Source organism: Sceloporus undulatus, chromosome 6, assembly GCF_019175285.1.
Source record: "Sceloporus undulatus isolate JIND9_A2432 ecotype Alabama chromosome 6, SceUnd_v1.1, whole genome shotgun sequence".
NCBI lineage: Eukaryota > Metazoa > Chordata > Lepidosauria > Squamata > Phrynosomatidae > Sceloporus > Sceloporus undulatus.
This window is the reverse complement of record NC_056527.1, coordinates 96,644,950-96,661,480: the sequence shown is the minus strand read 5'-3', so window position 1 is coordinate 96,661,480 and position 16,531 is coordinate 96,644,950. Positions and strand designations below refer to the sequence as shown.

Below are 16,531 nucleotides of genomic sequence, written 5' to 3'. Positions count from 1 at the left end.
GAGGCCTTGGGACCAGCCCCAGCCCGGTCCTGCCACCGATTGCCGCCGGGGCCTTGGAGAGGCAATTGTCTATAGAAGCCTCAGAAACATGCATTTATATTAACATTTTTAAAGAAATCAGCAAATTTTTTCACGTGTCCTCCATTTTTTTTTAAAAAGTGTCTTCTGTTTGAAAATTTTGTCCTACATTTGTCCTGGTTTATTTATATATTTAATTTTTTAAAAAAAATATATTTAATTATTTATTTTTTGGCTTCGGCCCCCCAGTTGTCTGAGGGACAGCAACCCGGCCCCCAGCTCAAAAAGATTGCCTACCCCTGCTATAGCTGATCCTAACTGCTTTTTTTCTGTGCCATCCAGGGCAAATGCTCTTTTGCAAAACAGGTAATCTCTCCACACTGACGTTGCCTGATCTTGGCTTCTTCTCCTTTGCAGATACAACGAGGACCAAGAAGAGTCATGAAAAGGAGGGTGTAGAGTACAACTTTGTTTCAAAACAATCGTTTGAAATTGATGTGCAACATAACAAGTAGGCACTGTTGGCAAAACAAGTACACTGGGGAGAAACTGAAAGTTTAACTCTTCTGGCAAATAATTCAGGGCCTGCCACACATTGCGGACATTCTTAGATACTAGTAATGCTGCCAACTCCTTTGCCTGTAGAAGTTTCTTTAACAAGCAGGCCAGAAGAGTGGAAGGCACTTGCTTTTTCTTCCATTTTCCTGGTCAGGATAATTTTGACCGCATTCTGAAAATTACCAGCTAGCCCAAATCGTACTGCCTAGATATAATCCTGAATATTATTTGGCATAATAACAAAGGAAATCAGGTCAGCTTCAGGACAGTTTCTTTTGTAGCCCCCCCCCCCCAAACATCTTTATGTCACCATATCATCCTGAACACATCCAGCCTCAACTAATTTCAAAAGCTAAGCAGGATCAAGCTTGATTAGTACTTGGATGGGAAACCACAAGGAATACCAGGGATTTCCAATCAGAGCTTAGAAATAATTTAGCTTAAAATCATGAACAGCTATTGCTGGTCAACAGTATTGGACTAAATGGACACAAGTGTCAGTATAGATACTTTCAAGTGGTTTTTTTCCTCATTCCCACTAATTCTAACATTCTAATTAGTATCATTAGGATACTGGAATACTCAGAGGCAGTTTTACGAATCTGCTTTTTAACAATGGCTGGAATTCTCTATCACAGTCTATATTACATAACTTTATACTTAACGACATAGCAGAGGTGCTAAGAAACCCATCTTGTTACAATACATAATGAGACACTGGCAAGTGTTCCAATGTGCATCATGCTCTACTAATGCTCTTAGTCACTCCCTAGCAGATGTCCCAATGCACATCAGTCCCATTGTACATTGGTTATGTTGTGTATCAGTCCTAATGTGCCTCAGTCACTTTGCCAGCTCCCTTACATAGTAATGTAACAGCAGCCCCATATTGGATATGGATGTTACAGAATTGCCCTATTCTATTTCCCACAGATGTAAGTCCACTTATGAATATGTAAGTTCCCAACATGCCCATGTTTTTAACATGTTTAACTTAATTGAATTTATTGATGTTGTTTTCACTAGCTGTCTTGAATGTAATTTTCTGGTAGAAAGGTGGGTTAGAGGAGCATCACTAAGGTGTGCTGTGGATATGGACCGCACTAAGTGACACATAAAGGAGTGTGTGACACCACTGCCTCCCAAACAGCCGCTTTTGGGCAGAAATGGGCTGTGGCATTTGCCTGTGTCCCAGTAAAATGCTGAAGAGATGATGTGAATGGGGTGAGGTTCAGTGGGAGGAGAAAAAGGAGGCCCCAGGTTTTTAAAAAAATTAAATTTAAATTTAATATTTTTTAAAATTAATTTTTATTTTTTAAAAAAAATCATTAAAAATCACATTTTATTAAAATTTCAGTTTAATCACACGACACTCCGTACAAGTAAATACATTTTGGTTATGGGTATGATGTTGTAATTTGAAGGTATCATATTAATTTTGCTAGTTGTTTATGTCACAACTATTACCATTACATTCAGTGTGATATATGGGAATTATGATTTATAAGTAGCATTAGTACTAAAAATGTTAATAAGGTTTCTGTATGGCGTGGTATGGGAGAAGGTTAATTGGGTGGTGGTGACATCATGATGCCAAACCTAGTGATGCCACAGTTGGGTTATAGATGTAATAAATAAAGAACTTTAAATCCCGTTTTCTTTACAAAACCTTTTTAAAAATAGGAACATTTAGCACATTTAACTGTTTCTGCCATTATTTATTCTGTGATGAGTGCACTTTACTTCCTCCCATTTAATTCCCTCAATCTTTTCAGGTTTGTGGAACATGGGGAGTATAAGGAGAATCTCTACGGGACAAGCCTTGAAGCAATACAGACAGTCATGTCCAAAAATAAAATTTGCCTTGTGGATGTGGTGCCTGAGGTAGTGTTTTTTATTCCCAGTTTTTTTTCTTACAGATTTGCTTCTCAGGGGCACTTCACTTTCATTTGGAACAGGGAAAAGCTCCCTTTGAAATCAGTAGGTCCTTTTGTTACAATGGAAATTACAGACCCATCGTAACACTCCTCCGTTGCACTCCACACATCCAGATCAGAACAGCAGTAAGGACAAAGGGGTAAATCCCCGTATCCTTCATGCCAGGGTAAACCAGATAAGACCAACTGAAATTTCTGGGGTGGAATCTCTCCTGTGCTCAAGGGCAGAACCCCACATTTCCCCCTTCATCGGGGATAGGCTTATTATGAGGTGGCGCGAAACATGATCAATCCCTTGATGCTGGTGGGGTGATGATCTTTTCAAATTTCTGTGCCTATTTCCCACCCACCTCCTTAGCTTTAACATGTGATTGATGGCAGGTCTGTTTTTTCAAATGAATGTTGTTTCATACTGTTGATGTTTTTGTGTAGAGGCAGAGCCTTTATAGATGGATTTTATAGCCTGGTCCATCGCTTCGGGTGCTGTTGTTGCAGAGAAACACATCTAACATGTTTGAGCAATAAATCAATAGTTGTATATTAAAGGAGAAAAGATGCCTGCATTGCTGATCCCATAATGTTACATTTTTGCTTTACCCGTTCCTGCCCTTAGTTTTCTTCTATCCCGTGTGTGTGTGTGTGTGTGTGTGTGTTTTCTGTGGAACTGTGTATTGATTTCAGGATCACATTAGAATTATAGATTCATAGAGTTGGAAAGGACTGCAAAAGGCATTTGTGAAGTGAGAAAATGGGCAAGTCTGGATAGAATCAGTCAGTCATCTCTTATGGAATGCTGTGAGAGAGAGGATTGTGGGGAAAAGGCTATAGCCTAGAGACTTGGCTATAAAAGAGTTAGGTAGGACCAGTAAGAAGGAGGAGAGTAAAGGCTGACAGCAGAAGAGAAATCAATAAGATCTAGATGAGGTTTGAGGAGGTGAGAATATGGACGGAGTTTGAGGAAAGGTTATTTTGTTTGAAACTGAGGTGTTGCCATGTACTGTGTGTGGAACCACCATAACATTAGATGTTTATTTGATCTCTTACAATAAATCTTCACTGTTTTATTTTCTGTGTCTCTGTTTGGATGTTTTAATTTAACAGTTCCTGAGAAATGGTAATATGACCTCTGTTAAAAACCTTTATACCTGTTTAATCTCCTGAGAGATGGTTATTTGTACTCTCTTTAAAAGCCTCCAAATGAGAGTCCATTGCCTTCTGAGGCAGCCTGTTGTTATTGTTGTTGTTGTGTCTTCAAGTCATTTCCAACTTATGGCAAACCTATCACAGGGACTGACAGTGTGCGACTCACCCAAGGTCACCCAGTGGGTCCCATGACTGAGTGGGGACTCGAACCCTGGTCTCCAGAGTCATAGTACAATGCTCTAAACATTACGCTATGCTGGCTTTCAGTCTGTTCTATTCTAAACAATTCTTACTGTCAGGGAATTCTTTTTTCTTATAACCTGAATCCACAAGTTTATGTCCTAATTTCTGGAGCAGCATGAAACAAGCTTGTTCCATCTTCTGTACATCTAGATTGTTCTCCCATGTGTGTTGATCAAGCTGTCTGTCTGGATGATGCCATGCTCTTCCAGTCTTATAGGCTGGAGATTTACCTCCTCTGTTATAACCTAAGGTTTGAGTGTTGGACTATGACTCTGGAGACTAGGATTTAATTTGCTTCTCACACACATACACGACAAGGCAGACTACACACCTGTGTCATTTTCCTTGCATGTCTCATCCAGCCCGTTCTGCTAAATTAATAAAAAGTGTTTGCCTCTTCATTCTTCACAGTTCTGACATATTTTAGAATGCCTTCATTGCCTTTCTATTAAAAAAGCACACACGCACACTTTAAAAAAATCTATATTGCTATGAACTCTGCCAACCCTGCGGCATTTGGGGGGGGGGGAAGGGGGAGGATTGTGGTAAACCACTAAACACAGAGGCAGAGCTGATGGGTTTTGGACATTTCCAAAAGTAAAGTGAAGAGGAAAGGAAAGGAACTGCTTTTCCTCACTTCCATTTCAAGCCTTGTGCTTCAAATGCAGAAAGGGATTTGTGTGGTGCCTTGCACCCTCTTTTAGGATTTACTGAAAGAGCTATTCTCCTCCCCAGTTCCGCAAAAGAGGGGAAACGGTACCAGCCTTAGTTTTGACTGGATTTTCTTCTATTTATTTTAAAGGTACTGTGCACTGTTTTTGCTTGCTGAATAGGATTCTCATGTTGTACTTCTCTTGACAGGCTGTGAAGCACTTGAGGACGGCGGAATTCAAGCCATACGTTGTGTTTGTGAAGCCTGTTGTCTTAGAGAAGAAAAAGAATGTGCCGACATCTCTATCACCAGATGACATCTTTGTTCCACTGGTAAGTGTTTGGCATTAACACCAGGATGTGGCCCACCAGATATTGTAAGGACTGTAACTCTCATCCTCCTTGATGCTTGTTGGTTGGGTTTGAAGGGAGCTGAAGTCCAACAATATCTGGAGGACCAAAGGCTCTGCACTCTTTAATTGAAGGCCAATTCCCAGGGCTGTCAAGGGCAGATTTGGGCCTTGGTGGAAACAAATTGGGGCAGGAGCAGGGGCAGGCCCCTCAGCTGTTTTTCAAGCTGTCTCTTCAGAGGCCAGGGATTGCTGGTGGGTGACAATGGTACAACCAGCTGGCTAAGTGCCTCTTGGCCAGGAGAGTGGGTTTGTCTCTGCTATCTGGAGCCTGGAGCTTGGCTTACTCCAGTATGTTGCAAACAATATTCATCTCCCCATGATGTGTTACCTACACAATTACTCTCATGAATTCTAATAAATCCACATTGGGTTAGATCCAGACTTATGGTATGACTACATTACACAGTATCAATTTTGAACTACTGAGGGGCCTCATTGTCTGCAGGCTTGCCATCTGCGAATTTAAGCATCTGTGGATGGCAAGCACAGATTGTCTCCAGTGGCAGCATGTGTACACGGCTGCACTGCCATTAGGAACAGCCCCTATTGTCGCCAATGGCAGTGTGTGCACATGGCCGCACCACCATTAAGGACAACAGGACTTCAGGTAAGCCTCCGTTGTTTGGGGATAACAGTACTAGAGGTCCTACTGTATTTGGTATCTGTGGAGGGGTCCGGAACGGATCTCCCATGGATACCAAAGTCCCACTGTACAGTAATTGTTCTGGTTCCATGCTATGAAATCCTGGGATTTGTTGTTTTGTGAGGCACTTAGAGGTCTCTGTCAGAGAGCTCTAATGTAGTTCAAAGAAATGCAGTAACGAATTCTAAGTTTCTCAGCAGACTATAAATTCCAGGCTTCCATAACATGGAGCCGTGGTGATATACAGTGCTATAATGGCGAACCTTTTACAAACCAAGTGCCCAAATTGCAACCCAAACCCACTTGTTTATCACAAAGTGCCACGTTCCTCTGGCTTTCTAGTAACAAACTGGTGAACTCTGTGCTGGGGTGACAGAGCGTGTGCCCACAGAGAGGGCTCTGAGTGCCACCTCTGGCACGGGTGCCATAGGTTCACCATCACTGGTTTAGATCCACCTTTAGTCATAGTCTTCAGTCCCATTGAACATGGCAGGGTGTAACATTAGTCAGTACCGATATTCTTTATTATTAATTGAAAAATGGCTTTTCCTGTTGGCAAGAATAATAGAACAGTGAGACTTTCAGTTTTGTCCCAGTGTCCGAAAGTCCAAAGCGTTCTGGAGGATTTGTCTGTGCAGAAAAACATTTTGCTTTTTTTTTCCTATGCAGAGAATGTGTTTTTGCACAGAAAAACTAGAATACAGGTTGATTATCCCTTAACTGAAATGCTTGGGACCAGAAGTGTTTTGGAGCTGGGTTTTTTAAATGTTATTTTATTTTATGGCATTTGGTATACCTGTACAAGTAGCACAATACATACAGTATTGGCAAGCACGAAGAGAGATGTGGTGCTGGAAAGAGATACAAGGATCTGTGAAATGGAGGGAATCCAAGTGCAGTGCTTGGCATGAATCCATGCTTCCCACCATTTTACAGATCCTTGTGTGTGTCTCCAGCCTTGCAAATACAGAATGTAATACTATGCTACTTGTATCCCAAACTCCAAAGTATTCTCAAACTGAAGCCTTGGAGCATCATGTGGGAACTCAACAAGTTTCAGATTTTGAGCATTTTGAATTTTTTGATAAGGAATACACAAACTGTACTTTGGGATATTCAAAGGAAGAAAACTATGCAAAGGTCTCCCTGGCTAAGGGGAGACAATAGATTGGAGGGAAGCAGACTTGAAAAGCTAAAGAACCAGATCTTGAAGTGTTTTGTGTAATCTGCCAATCTATCAAGGAAATAATAATTTACAATCTTCAACCTTTCTTCCTTGGGTACTTCTGCTTGGCTTTTGAACAATTCTAAATGTGTTAGATGAGGTACATTTATACTGTTTTTTGCCCAATGAGCTCAAGGCAGTATACATGCTTCTCCTTACCACTACTTTGATCTTACAACCACTCTGTGAGGTAGGTTAGGCGATGACAGAGTGTCTGACCCAAGGCCATGTAGTGAGTTTCATTGGGCCCAGAATTTTAACCAACACACCATACTGGTTCTTTCTGTCTTGATTTGTAGGATGAGGAGCAGCAAGAAATGGTTAATTCTGCTATCTTCATTGAAGAACAGTATGGCCACCTGATTGACACTGTCTTGGTGAAGGAAGATCTCCATAGCGCTTGCACCCAATTGAAAACCATATTGGAGAAACTGAGTACAGACTCCTTTTGGGTACCAGTCTCTTGGGTTAGATCATAGTTCTGTGTGCTGTGCCAAAAATGTTGTAAATAGAATGGATGGATGAGTGGATGATCAAAAGGGAAAAAAATGTACTCCGGAACAGTTAGTTTCTTCAGATGAGCAGCAAAGAGAAGCCTTCTCCATCTAGGAATATATTCTGATGGAAACCTATAGCTTCACAGAAAAGGACAAACATTGCAACGGAATGGAAAGTCATCACTGAATTCAATGCAGAGACATGTGCATCATCGAACAATAGCCTTATTTCAGATTCCAAGTACCTGGAAGGATACTTTTAGCTTGTTTTAAACTTGCAAGTTAGGCTCAACGAGTGGTGATCCAGACCAAGGTTGCTTCCAGACAGAAGTGCACCCATTTGGAAAGGATTGTGCACCTATTCTGTCTTTTTCTCTATAATGCATATTTTTGCTGATAAGAAAGAAGAATCATAGAGTTGGAAGAGACCAAACAGTGCTGGAAAAATATGGGAGAATTATAAAATATTGAAAAACATGGAAAACAATGACTTGAATCTAATTGTTAGTTCCAACTGGATTAGATCCATTGAATCAATAGGATCTAGCTATGTGTTGACTTATCATTCAAAAGTTGATTCATGGGTCTAGTCTAGCTGGGATGAATTGGTAGGATTTGGGCCAAAGTTATCTGGACCCAGAGGTTAAAGGAGTTGCTTTTTGGTTTACAGTGTCCTGAATCCTACATTCTGGGCATTATGTTCCCCAAAATATATACCCCAAGCTTTATCTGGACCATTCCCTCCCACTGCAAAGTTCTGTGTTTAAGGCAGGATAACTGCAAATTAAAAGCCTCAGCTAGCATAAGTAATGGAAGCTACAGTTCAATGCATCTGGTGGTTGTTAGGTTGGAGAAGACTATCCTAAATAATGTGCTAAATCATTATTATGATGTTCATGATAACTGTTGTTATCATTATTATTTATATCCTGCCTCTTCCCCCATTGTGGGACTCAAACCTGCTTATACGAGTTAAAACAAATATAGCTAAGACGTTTATATCATACAGAAGATAAAAATACAGTTACACTCCCAATAAAATTAAAAGCGGTTTTAAAAGCCATTAAGAATGAATAACAAAAAACAGCACAGGATATGAAAGGCAGCCACCATCAAAGATTGACTGGAACAGAAAGGTCTTAGTCTGCCTGCGAAAGAATAGCAAGAAAGGTGCCAGAGTTCAAAAACCTGGGAGCAGCCACTGATATATCTGTAAGGGTAGTGGGTCAGAGAGAAGGGCCTCCCCATAAGCTCTTAAGACACCCACAGGCTCATATAGGGCTCATATATAAATCATGTGCTCAAGGTTCTAACAACTTCCTTTCTATTAAATCAAAAAACCACCAAATTCTAGATCAGAGCTTGGAAAATTTTGCTTTTGGGGGGATGGAAGGGCACTATACTTCCCAGATTTCCTGAAGCACCCATGACAATACTGGTTTGGCCATACTGGTTTGAGAAGTCCGGAAGATGCAATAAAACAACAACAACCCAAACCTCTTTTTCTAAGCTCCACGCCAAATAGTTAAATAATGAGGAGGTGCCTGATGTGCTTCTATATTCTGCCTGTTTTCCTTGTACAAGATTTCAGCAAGGCTTTAAAATGGTGAAAAACTTGTAGAGTCCAATTACTCACTCCAGTTCAATTTATTTTTATGCTGATTATTTGAATATGTCGAATCAGTTCAAGGTGCTCATCATGGGGGATACTGAAAGGAAACTGACAAAGCTTATCTTCGAGTCCCACTGTAAGTGTGTCATATTATTTCACAGAATCATTGCTATAGGTGTTGCAGAAAATTTGCAGGAGGGGTCATATAACATATGTCATCTAGGCCGACTGATGTATTTCATACCTATGAAATTGCTGGACAAGCATAGAATCAGGCACTTGGTTCCCCCCCCCATGTTTTTTTCAATATGAATTTTTGCACAATAAAAAAGTGTGGTGAAAAACAACAACATTGAACTGGGCACAAAGTTCAGCATCTAGAAAGGCACAGGCCTAAATCCAGTGGCAAATCCCAACTAGAGTGAACTTGTTGAACCAACTGGAGACTTCCTGACTAACCAAGCTCCAATTGATTCAACAGAATTAACAGTAGTTTGGATTTAAAAACTAGATTTGGGTTGGGGTGGGAATTGTGGCTCTCCAGAGGTTGGACTGTAAGTCCCAGCAGTCCTAACCATCCTAGCCAGTGGAGAGGCAACTGCTGGGTCTGACTCTTGAAGTCAAATAATATCTGGATTTAGGCTGCAGCCTTTTTTTTTTATTAAAAGCAAAATAAGTTTCTAGTTCTTATGTCTATTGAAAGAGAAGTCGCCCCAGGGACTGGGGCAAGGATGCTGCATTGTTTCTGCAGCTCCAGAGTTCCATAGTTAACCTGTCCTCAATGGCCACTCTCTTCCCTGCTGTTTGCTCTCTAATTCCACATCAAAAATGAACAAACAAAAGAACCTTAGGAGTAAACTAATTTATGCAATATAAAAATACACAAGCAAATTCTCAATTTTGCATAATGCTTATCGCAGAATGTGGGGTTTTTGGCACATGTATGTGGGTGTTGTTTGTATGTTGGGGGTATTGTGTGTTGGGAGTAGGAAGTGTGCATCTTGTTTGTGTTTTCCCCCCTTTTGGAAAACCCATAGCAATTTTATGTTCTGATGTGAAACATTCCTGTGTTGTAATTCTCTGTAAAATTGAGTCCCATTGATGAAAACTTGATATCAGATCTTCCCAGGGTTTGTAGATGTGTCAGCCCAAGACTGTATCACAAACCTGTCCTTTAGAAGTGGAATTTTTAATGTACTTACTGTTTTGTTCTGTGGTTTGAAAATTGTACTGCAGGAACTCAGGTTTGTAAGAAGTTAATCAGGAAAAGGTCCAGAGCCTGGAGTACTCTTTATGCACTACAACTTCCAGACTCTGTTCACAGCCAACAAGGCTGGGTGGGGAATTCTGAAAGGTGTAGCCCAAAACAGTAACATTACCAAGTTATTATCCAGGGGTAGCCATGTTGGCCATATAGCAAATCCAATAACATCAAAAATCCACCAAACAGTGGCCCCATACAGACAGGCCAAAATAAAACTGCTTTGGGTCACTTTGGAGGTATGCTGTTTCAATGATGCATGCGCATTAAGAGTCCGGTAGCCGCGCCAAAGCTATGATCCAGTCCTAAAGACTAGAGCGCAGCTTTAGCACAACTTCCAGACTCTTAGTACTCATGCATCATTGAAACAGCATACCTCCAAAGTGACCCGAAGCAGCTTTATTTTGGCCTGTCTGTGTATTGGGCCATTTTTGCCTAACTAAGGGTTCTGTGGCCTCACAAATGATGGAGACATACTGGACTGCAAAATAAGTACCTTTTCCTGTTGCAAATGGATGTTAAATTTCCTGGACTTTGAGAATCTCCCAGTAGCCACATGGCCAGAAGGAGGAGGTACCAGCCTGCAAGAAACACCCCTCCACATCATCTGAATTGAGAACAAAAACAGCGAAAAGCAGGCCTGTGACTAACATGTTCAATTTTTTTTCTCCTACATAGCTTTCGACACCTTGCCTGTTGAAGAAGCCAGTGGAGTTTCAAAAGCTTGCAACATGATTATTGTGCACTTTGGTTGGTCTGATAAAAGATATCACTGTTTGGTGGATTTTTGATGTTACTGGATTTCCAAATTATGAGAATGTTGGAAATAGGAAACCAGTTTCACCTGAGGTTTTGCTCAGCCTGGTCAATCTTCTACAAGGGAGAGTGGGCTGTATTCTAGACAGTAATGGAAAAGAATTGTAATGGTTTACAGAATCAGCAAATTGTTCATTTTGCAGCTCCCGAGACTCATTGAGAGACAAAGCGCAGCTTGTCTCAGAAATTTGCACGTTTCAGAGGCTCGCAGTATGTTTCATATGCACAAAACCATGCAGAAATTTTAAAAATGCAAATGGCTAAAAAAAATGTGGACTATTGAAAAATACATTCAAACATGCTTTAGTACATGGGCGAAAAGTGCGTAAATAAACGCATGCATTGCAGAAAATGTGTATGAATTTCCCTGAAGAAAAAACAAAAACAAAAAACAAAGTCTCACAACCTGATATGAACAAACCAGGGATGGATGGATGGAAAAGTAGGTGGAAATTGGCGAAATACAACACAATAAAGACAGGTCAAGGTCCTAAAGTAGCTTGGGAATGCATGAAACTCCCCGAAGCACCCATTTGCCTCTCTCACGCCGTGTGTATGCAATTGACCCTTTGGCTACTCATCCTTTGATAATTTAGTGGCCCTGGTAGGTCTATGCATGCCCAGGGTCCAGGAGGGTAGAATCTTTGTGCATCCAGCTGAATTCAGTGTGGGCACCCCTGCTCTTCCCTGGCCATTAAATGTTTCTGGAAGCATGTACTTGCAGTTCACAACCTGTGTTCAAGTGGGGGGTTCTTGCACAAAGGAGGTACTGGAGACAATGTGTTTGCATGGACTAAGGCAAGTGTAACAAAACAAGTGTTTATCCCTTGCGTATGCAATCAACAGAATCCCAATCACAGTTTCTAACAGGTTAGTATTAAGAGGCCATGATGGGGTTAGATGGTGAAGTCTTAGGATGCCCAGCTAGTATCCTGAATAAACTGAGAGCTGCATATAGACAGCCAACCCTGTATCTTGATTCCTCTTAACTCCTGTTTCCCACAGAGGGGTTATTACTTGAAATGCTATACCTAAGGAGTGGAGACTTAATTCTTCCCTCTTTAGCATGATTGGACATCTCTAACCACACATGGATAGAACATCTCTCCCTTATGCATAAGTTGAATGGTCAGGGTTTGTTACACCTGGTAGCTTCTATGTGAGATGAGCATGATTCTGTTCTAGAAGTTATTCTTAACTTTAAGGAGCAATCAGAGATGCCATTCTCAAAATAGGTTCACCATGTTGGATAGCTCTTTCAGAGTCTGAAATCGAGAGCAGATTTTCTGTTGCACTTAACACAAAAATCACTAGCAGTCATTGCTCAGGGATAGTTAAGCTTCTTTCCTCTACAAGTTTTGGAATAGCTCCCTGCAACTCTGGCCAGCTTGATCAGTGTTTGGGGATTATGGGAGCTATTGTCCAAAATATCCTCAGGGCACCATATTACCTACTCCCAGTCTCCACTGGCTTCAGTGGGGTCTTTTTATTTAAGTGTTTTTAGCATGATCATGATGGGAAGGGAAGAAATTAAAGTTTTCATGTGTTGTATTCCAAGAAAGACCGCCAGCTTCTAATTAAGGAAAAATATACGTAACTACAGAAGGCCTTTGATGTTTGCTGGGGTTTGGTTCCAAGGTGCCCCATGGATACCAAAATTTCTAGATGATCAAGTCCCATTAAATACAATGGCATAGTAAAATTGTATCCCTTATATGGCAAAATCAAAGCTTGCTTTTTGGAATATATATATTTACAAGTCACGGTGGTTGAATCTGTGGATAAAGACTCCATGGGTGCGGAGGGCTGATTTTACATGTCAAACAAATGCTCATTTAGCTCTCAGACAGGATTGATGTACATGAGCCTCCAGATGTTCTTGGACTGCAGCTCCCATCACGTCTAGATAGCATAACCAGTGGTGTGGGGAGGGATGCTCAGAACTGTGGATCAACAACATCTGGGAGGCCAAATGACCATGTGCCTTGGAAGCTTGCAAGAATTCCACAGCAGGTGTTCATCAGCAGACTAATCCAAACAAAACGATTGTTTGAAGGTAGGTTAGAGGAAGAAAACCTCCCTGACATATTCCTTTTGTAAATAATTCAGTTTGTGATTTAAGTGGAGCAATACATCATGTCTATTTGAGTTTATGAATTCAATGTACATGGTTGTTTTTCCTGTGACAAACTATCTGTATGAATGCTGCAGAATTCTATTTATGTCCACTTGCTTTTTAATAGCCATTTTTAATGGTTGTTCAAAATTTCAATGCATGTTTCACTCTGGTTTAGAACACATGAATGCTCTCCGCTCCTTCCAGCTGTCTATCCTGTGGCATTAGCTATAATGCTTGTATTCCACCACCAGGTAGATGCTGCTTTGTAGTGGCAGCTATCTCAGTTTCCTCTGGCACATTGGCTTCCTTGTGCATATTACCTTTTTCCATGAAAACAATGACTCGATTTCTCCCAGGGTAGGGAGTCCACCAAGCAGCATGTATTTTACACAAACAGTCAACCGCTGGAGTACTAAACACAACAAAATCATGCAAATAACCTGCAGTAAAGAAGCACTATGCAGACATATGACATAATGTTTTTTCCTGAGTGAGCCCAAAACATTTTATTGACTAAAGAAGAGCAAGAGATGTACCCTCCCACACAGATTACTACTTTTTGCTTTTTTCTACAAGATGCTTTACTTCAACATGAGACCCAAGGTGTCAGTGTCATGGTACACAGTATGGAAAGCCAACCAAGTTATTTTGACACCCCAGACAGAAAATTCCACAAGCATCTCTCTTAAAAACAATGTCTGGGATCCTGTATCAACTACTTTGGTAAGTACAATATATGTATCTATGTAATCTTTCCTGATCCAACTTCTCCAAACCTGGTGGAAACATACTCTAATCACCAGCAGAATGGATTGGAGTGTGTATGAATGATGTTTCCATTGAAGCACCCCCTGTATATGTTCATTTCCAGTTACATGCAGCATGATCCATCCTCCCACCCTTAGTGCAATGTGAGCATTGCTGGTCACTTTGGGGCTGAGTAGGAATTTCCCCTATTTTTTACCAAAGGGTTTTTCCCCCTACCCCACTCTGTATCTTAGGGAATTGGGTACAATTGGCTTAGGGTGGTGGCGACAAACAGCTCTCCACTGGCAAAGTATAGGGGAAAATATAAGAGTTCCAACATACACTTAGTTTTGGTGTAGGATAGATCTTTGGAACCACCTCACTAGGGGTCTGGGGGTGGAGAAGGACTCTGTCTTTGAGGTGGATCTGGGGTTTTTACTCCAACTTGAGTGGGAGCACCTGGGATTGCTTTCCAGGAGATGATCAACCAGGAAACAATTTAGCCCAATGGACTGCCCCTGATGTCAGGTGTTTTGCCTTAGGGAAGGCTGAGGATGTAGCCAAGGGATGACACCAGGCCTCAGCGGAGCCCACGTCAAGTTGTTCTCCCTATTGCCATGTCTCAGGGTTGGAAATGTTAATAAATAGGTCAATAAAGTGGCCCTTGTTTAACCCAACGCCTTGAGTTTGCTCTCATCATTCCATGGTAGATCATCAATATTTAGTTAAGTATTGTAAACTAAGACATTTATCCAAGAAATGTCATCACAAGACCTAATATTAGGGGGACCTTCACGTGCTCATTCTCCAATGTGATTTATGCCATACTGTGTCAGCAATGCCCTTCAGGACTCTACATTGGGCAAACAGGCCAGGCCCTGCGCTAGAGGATAAATGGACAGACACAAATCAGACATTAGGAATGGGCATACAGAAAAACCGGTGGCAGAACATTTTAGTCTTTCTGGCATTCCATCTCAGACCTCAGAACAATGGTCCTTGAACAAAAAATCTACAAAGGTAGATTTGAAAGAGAAACAGCAGCATTGGAATTCATCCACAAACTACAGTTCCTCAGCAATGGATTGAACAAAGTCAATGGTTTCCTGATTCACTACACACACTTCAACACTATCTAATCCCATCCTCATGGGTGTGCCCTACATTCATCTATTCTCACCACCACAGGCTAGTCCCATTGCAAAACTAGATCTGCCAGTTCATCTCCATGCACCAAGACCAGTTTCCTATGCCTCTGTGCACTAACAACCATCGTTAAAACTGGACCTGCAACTTCATTTCCATACACAAAGGATTTGTAATTGGAATTGGCATCCTCACATACCTATAGCATATATGTGTCTGTGCCCGGCTTCCACTCCACCAAATGCATCTGAGGGAGTACACTGAAGTCTATGAAAGTTCATGCTGCCAATTTCTTTATTTCAGTTAGTCTCAAAGGTGCTACAAGATCTCTATAATAGACTAAGGCCCTTTACAGACCAGCCTGAAAGGCCTGCATGGGGGCATAATCAGGGTGTAGCATCCTCACAACAGGGGAGACAGCCTGATTAGCAATATCATTTATCATCTGTCTCATCTGTTTTGATCCAGCCCTGTTAAGTCTAGAAAAGGAAATGAAATGTTTGCTCCATGGTTTCTACAGACTACAATATGACAGTGTTGTCATGGCCAGCCACAAGGAGGACTTAGAGGATGACGAGGAGGTCTTGGCTCCTCAGGTGCAGAAGGAACCTGAGGCTGTGCCAGGCCCCAGTTCTGCTCTCCCAGCCCCAGTGGATTTGGCTCAGCCAGACCCTAGCTCTGTCTGATCTCCTCCAGTGGAGCCTGGGGCTCAGCAGAGAAGCCTTGTTTCAGTAGAAGTACCAGACATGGGAGACATAGAGCAACAGAGCATTGAGGTTCCTACCTTTAGCCAGAGGAGATGAGAAAGGCATGCCTTTGGCGTTCCAAGAAACTTGCTGAGAAATGCTCATTAGGTAATCAGAAGCTGTGATAAGGAAGCTAGACATAAGACACCTGGCAGATGCTGAGCTCTCTTGTCAGAGACTATTTGTTCTCATTAGCGAATGCTGCTGGATCTGATTCCTTGCCTCCTAGACCTTTGACAGCCTTGGAATCCTTGACCTCAGACCGGACTTGCTGACCAAGCCTCTGGTATTCTTGACCTCAGACTGGACTGGTAGTATTGCTCTCTATAATCCTGAACTTTGGACTGGCTTATGGCTTATTCTCTTTGGACTTCATTTGGCATTGTTGCTAGAGGAACTGCTTCTTGGCAGCTCAGCGTGTTTACTTTTTTCCGAGCAGGCTCTTATCAGTCGTGTGAGTGTGTGTTGGCAGCATTCCTAGACAAGTGTACACTGTAGGCACATACCATCTCCTAGTTCACTGAAGGTCTTGGGGCAAAGCAGACAGGTCAAATAGAGTGATCTGCAGCCTCTCCAGCTGGGATCACACCAGGACCATGGTGACTGGACACCATAATCCTAATGCCAACCATTGCCACAGTCCCAAATGGGCTGCCAGCTGGAGTGGCTTTTTGCCTTTCTTTTTCGGACCGGCTTTGGGCCACATAAGCCAGTCCCAGAGCGACTTCTGGCAACTTCAGGGGCAGGTGTTGTTGG

At 41.7% G+C, this 16,531-nt stretch overlaps 1 protein-coding gene across 1 annotated transcript in view; it reads left to right on the top strand.

Annotated features, from left to right (window-relative positions):
* The window catches only part of MPP3 (membrane palmitoylated protein 3), an 81,106-nt gene extending 73,294 nt beyond the window's left edge, over positions 1–7,812 (top strand). The window contains 4 exon segments of the mRNA XM_042477430.1: positions 436–529; positions 2,352–2,460; positions 4,761–4,883; positions 7,131–7,812. Coding sequence (XP_042333364.1) covers positions 436–529; positions 2,352–2,460; positions 4,761–4,883; positions 7,131–7,310 — 506 coding nt within the window. The 3' untranslated portion in view covers positions 7,311–7,812.
* The last annotated feature ends 8,719 nt before the right edge of the window (positions 7,813–16,531 follow it).